The sequence below is a fragment of the Phaethon lepturus genome, unplaced genomic scaffold (assembly GCF_000687285.1).
Source record: "Phaethon lepturus isolate BGI_N335 unplaced genomic scaffold, ASM68728v1 scaffold46602, whole genome shotgun sequence".
NCBI lineage: Eukaryota > Metazoa > Chordata > Aves > Phaethontiformes > Phaethontidae > Phaethon > Phaethon lepturus.
This window is the reverse complement of record NW_010526401.1, coordinates 1-5,726: the sequence shown is the minus strand read 5'-3', so window position 1 is coordinate 5,726 and position 5,726 is coordinate 1. Positions and strand designations below refer to the sequence as shown.

The window sequence follows — 5,726 nt, the reverse complement described above, 5'->3', positions numbered from 1 at the left end:
CGCTTGTGCGGGCCGAGGGTGCGGGGTAGCGCGGGGTTCCCCGCTACCTTTGCCATGTTTACGCGGCAGTTGTGTTTCCTACCGCTGCCTTTCTTCACAGATGCGGGGAGCCAGACCCATGCCCGAAGGCAGCTGGGCGGGACTCACGACCTCCCCAGCACCCCCGGCGCGGCCAGCACCGCAGGGAGCCCTGGTCCCAGCCGGGCCCTGGGGCGCTCAGCCTGGGGGAGGCTGCTCCGGTGCTGTCTCCCCCTCCCCTCATCAGCAGCCTCCTTCTCAGCCTAAAGCCAGCTGTGATTTCATTTTGATGACAGCAAAGCGTGGTATATCAAAAGCGCATCCAGTTTAGCTCCTGGGAGGGCCCTGGAACATGGGCTTACGCTATAGTTCCCACATCCCATCTCAAGGCGGGGAAAGTGTAAAAGCCACAGCTTCTCCATCCACTTGCTTATTCCAGCGTACCAGGTGCCTCTCCCTAGCTCCAGGCAAAATGCTTCGTTATCTCTGCACCCTTAGCAGTAGCGTTTTCTCTGACAACGTAGCATAAGAGACAAAGAAAATTAATAGTGTGGCACTATTTTTTTCCAAAATCTCCAGTCCCAGTTGTGCTTCAACTTCGACATCATCTGAGCCTGTCCCTTCCCTTCCCTCCATACCATTAGTCAATAACAACTTCCAGCTGATGTTTGAACACTAAAATCTATACCTGTTTTGCTTCATTTCATGTTGCTGTCGTTGTTACAGGACATTTAATGGGGAAGAAGAGCACTGGAGAGTTTCCTTATGTTTATGAAGAAGAAAACAAGACCCCATTTTCAGCATTACCTGAAAATACCAAGCAGCTGGAAGACTATCTGCAGTGGGAAGAAATCTCAAAATATTTGCTACGGTTGCTGGAAGGGAATGAAAATAAAAGTGCTCTCTTTTTAAAAGGAGGGCTTCCCTGGGATACCAGGAACACCTGGGAGACAGATGACAATAGCAGTTGGAAAGACGTAAGTAAGGCAAAAACTACTCCACATATTCAGATTTCATTTTACAGTAGCGTATCAGCTTCTTCTGACTAGTGATTGCCCAGAAAAGTAGCAGAAATGCATTTCGTGCACTAGTCCTTCAGTAAGGTAAGACTCTACTCTTGATTACAGATCGTCACTCACAGATTCTATTTTTTATGAACTAATTTGGTACTGGGCATAAATTCAGCAAGCGTTAAGCAGATTTTAGTGTCTGGATTCCCCTCAAGTTGCTTGGTCATTCCATTCTTTTCTTTTCTAGCCCTGCATGCTCAGATGAGCGCATCAGCACCAAGTTCTGTATTTACTCAGCACAAACAAGCTAGTGTGAAAAACAGCTAGTGTGGAAAAAAAGCTAGTACGAAAAATACAGAGGGCGGGAAGAAGGCAAAGGGTGTTGCGTGTAAAGCCACATCACACTGCCGGTCTTCCTCGGCCACTGTTCTGGCTGTCGCTCTCTGGTCTGGCTTGTGAGGCACTGCCCATCAGTGGATCGAGCAACTGGGTCGGACAGTTTCTTCTCTTGCCAGCTCGGTCTTTGTCTCGTGCAAGTCTTTCCCCCAGCTGATGGTGCTGGCCACTGCTGCAGCCATTTGTGGTCCTGTGAAATGAGTCTGTGGCTACTGATAAGCTATAATGTGTGCCTAGGACTCACCTCTTCTTCTCTCAGGTTGATGTACTTTTTCACAAGCACTATTTCACAAGATAACAAGACTTTGGAACAGATTCACCCCTATTCTTTTGGAAAATCCTGTAAAATACACTCGGAAGGAGATCAGTGAGGTTTTACAGAAAGTAATCAGGGTCTAAATGACATAATGTAAACTGCAGAATTTACTAGGAAACTCCTTTCTTTATAATGCGTCAGGTACAGTAACGGTGATATAGCTGCGGAATTCTTTTGGGTGACATTGAAACAGAACAAAAAGATCAATACACCCTCTTGAAGACATTAATGGGAAGATTTTTTTTTCTTTCCATATTCTACTGTAATACGATGTAGTTAATATTCTTGGGCTAACTTCAGCCCAGCCTCCCTCCTGAAATCCAGGTGCAGTGAAATCAGCAAATACTTCAGTTTTGACTTGCTTAGAGGTAAAAATTTACCCATTGAATTAAGCCATGATTTAAGTCTCTTACACGACTAATATGAACGCTGTCCATAGGTTTCTTTTTGGCTATGGCTTTATGACAGTAATGCTTATAAGAGCTGTGATTAATATTATCTAAAAAGGAAACTATTTGTCTCGTCTTCAGCTCTGCAGTGTGCAGCTTTGCAATCGAATTAGATGAACAAATTCCATTTTGTTATGTAAACAGGGAAATATTTTGACTTCTAAAAAGTATCTGGTAATAAATCATACTTTTGAAGGCTGAAAATTGCCTCCAGTAAGTTGACTCATATCCATATGTGTGTACTTTTACCCTAAATTAATATCCACATTTTTGTGGTCCAACATTGAACATATATGTGGAATAATGAGATTGTTGCCTTAAATATCCAGATTTATCCAACGATCAGTAAAAAAATCATGTCTTCCATGTGACTAAGATACATGACAACTCATTTTGCCATAGAACCCTTGATTTCCAGCATTCAACAGGTACTTTGTCTCCGTCTTGAAGTAAAACATAATCATGAAAGTAGTATGTAACCTGTGCTTTCCTAATGTTGGACTCAAATACCTGATTGTATGCAGCCTAGATAAGATTTTTCCTTTTACTTCAGAAAGTAAAAGCCCAGCACCTGCAAGCTAAGCTATGTATCTTTTTGAAATCTGCCTTCCAAATGAAGACGACCTGAAGATCAAAAGGAATATGCTTTACTTTTCTGAGGATTGTGATAGTTTCCTAAACATTTAAATAATTATAATTGGAGTTTTTTAATATAGGAGGCCTTGTTTGTTTATAAAGGTGGAACTCTGGTATAGGTATGAGATTCAGTCATGCGTGTACAAGAGCATAAATGACCTTTGGATTTTGATTCTTTAGATTTTTGTGGATGTGAGGGGTTCCATGTTGCACAAACTTTGGTTAGACGTCACCTTCATTTAAGGTGCTGCTGTACCACAGCTAACGAAGGTGTCCGTGTACAGGAATGATGAATGTAGCTACCCACCTTGGTGGAAGATGGCCAGGTAGAGTAAACTGACGACGATGATGATAAGTTTGTACTTGGCATTAAATACTTTTTCAGCCGTGTTGTATTTGAGTTCGAAATAGAAACTAATTCTAGGAGGAGGCAGACACCGTATTTACAGCGGGTCACTGTTCACTGTGAAATGGCCTGTTGGATTGAGGTATGCAGTTGTGACCGAACAAAGATAAACCATGAACCCTACTGTCAGCTGATGGAATAGCTGTCCCAAGACTGTATTGCCATCGGGGCGGCTGTAATTCTCAGAGACTAAGTATGCACTTGCAGAGATGCTAACCACGAGGAGGCTATCTCTGCCTGTGCGCAGCCCCATGTTCCCATCTACTGAACGTAAGTGAAGACAGGCTGTGTTGGGAAGAAGTGTACTATGAGGACTCTGCTTCATGGACTCTTTCAAATTTAGCTGATTTAAATTTAAAATTTGAGATTTAAATTTAAGATCAGAAATCCCCAAAGCTAGACGCTGCAGAAGTAAATACAAATATGTACTTCAGGTAACTCAATTCAGGGTCTTGCTTACTAGCTTAAAGTAATTCAGTGCATTATTCACCACTAATGCTCACACTGTGCTGTACATCTCTCAAGATTTTTTTTTTTTTTTTTTTTCCTAAAAGACCCACCAGAGTAGGGGAAGTGCTGTAACACATAGTCAAAAAAGCCAAAGAGATGAGCATAACCGTTCTGGGAATTAGGCTTAGGGGAGTGCACCTGAGTTATTTTCTTCTGTTTTCAGTTAATACCAGGCACACGAAGATCTTGCCTGCTCTTTATTCTGTTAAGAAATTCCAGTTAAAGTAGTTAAAGATCAGATCGTGCAAGCTGGCCTGATTGTAGAAGCAAGTTGGAAAATAAGCTTTAAATTGTTTCTGTGACTTGGCTTTTTAAAACTAATGAGACACTATATAAATGAGATGGCAGACAGAATTATTTGGGCAAATGACTTTCCTTGTACTTTGGCAGTTGGTTATTGTGCTAACCAAGACAAATGAGGTCTCTTTTGGGAAGATTATTAGGAATGTGTTTGCTACATGAATATACAGAGCAGATATATATTAGGCTTATTCACTTAGTGAATGACTTTTTTTCAGGACTGGTCTATAAATAACATTTTTCTCTTTTTATTAGATGATGGACTATCTGCTTCAAGTTGTGAATGTGAAAGAGAGCACGCCAAGCTGAAAGAAGGTCTCTAAGTCACGAAGAAATGGAATACTTTCCCTAAGAGACTATATTTCACAAGCACTTGATTGTATCAGATAATCAACAAGGTCTCTTTTCTGTAAACAAGATTTCCTTTGTGTAAAATATCTAAATACACATATTCTTCTATGTTTCAGCAATGACTAAACTCTGTCTTTCATTTTCAAGGTTGCATTTTCTCACTTGAGTGGCTTTGATATATATAATTGTCAACGGAAGGGTCTTCCAATTAATTATATGACTTACCTATCTAATCAGTTCATCTCTTAGTTTGAAACTACATGACATTTTAACATTCGCAATAAATAGTACTAATAAAAAGGCTGAGTTTATACTTTTATTTGAGTTAATAAAATGGAAATTGGCTGTGCCACAGCTAGTAACAAGAAACAACAGAATGATTCATTTTGTGCGGAAGCTCCTCTCCTCCTTGCATCGCTCCCGGGTCTGTAATTTTTCTTCAGTAGGGGGAAGCTGACGCGGCTTGCCTGAGAGGTGATGTGGCAGCTCAGCGTGCTCCCGCCACACACTCCTAACCATGTGTGAGCAGGTCCAGCACCACTGTGTGTCCACATGAGACTAGAGGAAGAACATTGCCTCCCAGGAGAACAAGCTCGTGACACCTTTTGTGGGGCTACAGCACATTACAGCCAAGCGATGCTCCTGGCTCACCTGTAGTTTTCTGGACGGGACAGTCACAGCGCCAGAGGCCCAGACCTTTCCTCGATGGAGAGCACTGACAGACCAGGCTGTAAGGACGAGAAGAAGCATCTGTCCACGTGCAGCTCAACACAGAGCAGGAGGAGCAGGCCTGGACAAAGAGAGGACACTGCTTAGCACTGGGGAGGCCACCCCTGCAGTACCGTGTCCCATTCTGAGCATCCCAGTACATGAGGGTCATGAACAAACTGCAGAGAGCGCAACAAAGGGCCACAAAATGTGATTAAGGGGCTGGAGCGTCTCTCCCGCGAGGAAAGGTCACAGGGGTTCAGCCTGGGGGAGGGGGGTCTTACCAAGGTGTGTGGATACCTGCAGGGAGGGTATGGAGAGGAGAGGGCCGGGCTCTTTCCCGCGGTGCCCAGCGACAGGACCAGAGGCAACGGGCGCCAGCTGAAACACGGAAGGTTCCTGCCGAACGCCAGGAGACGCTTCTGCGCTGGGAGGGCGACCCTGGTGCTGGCGCAGGTTGCCCCGGGAGGTGGTGGAGTCTCCATCCCTGGAGCTCCTCAAAAGCCGTCTGGAGGTGGTCCTGGGCGACGGGTGCTAGGTGACCCTGCCTGAGCAGGAACTGGACGAGGTGACCTCCAGAGGTCCCTTCGAGCCTCGACCAGCCTGAGAACAGGTGACGAGATGAG

At 44.1% G+C, this 5,726-nt stretch overlaps 1 protein-coding gene across 1 annotated transcript; it reads left to right on the top strand.

Moving 5' to 3' along the window:
* Positions 1-744: 744 nt before the first annotated feature.
* On the top strand, positions 745-4,695 carry GRP (gastrin-releasing peptide; the record flags this gene model as incomplete). The annotated part of the gene is made up of 2 exons (XM_010283048.1): positions 745-995; positions 4,297-4,695. Coding segments are annotated over 2 exons (305 nt in total), but the record flags the coding sequence as incomplete, so codon positions are not given.
* Between the last annotated feature and the right edge of the window lie 1,031 nt (positions 4,696-5,726).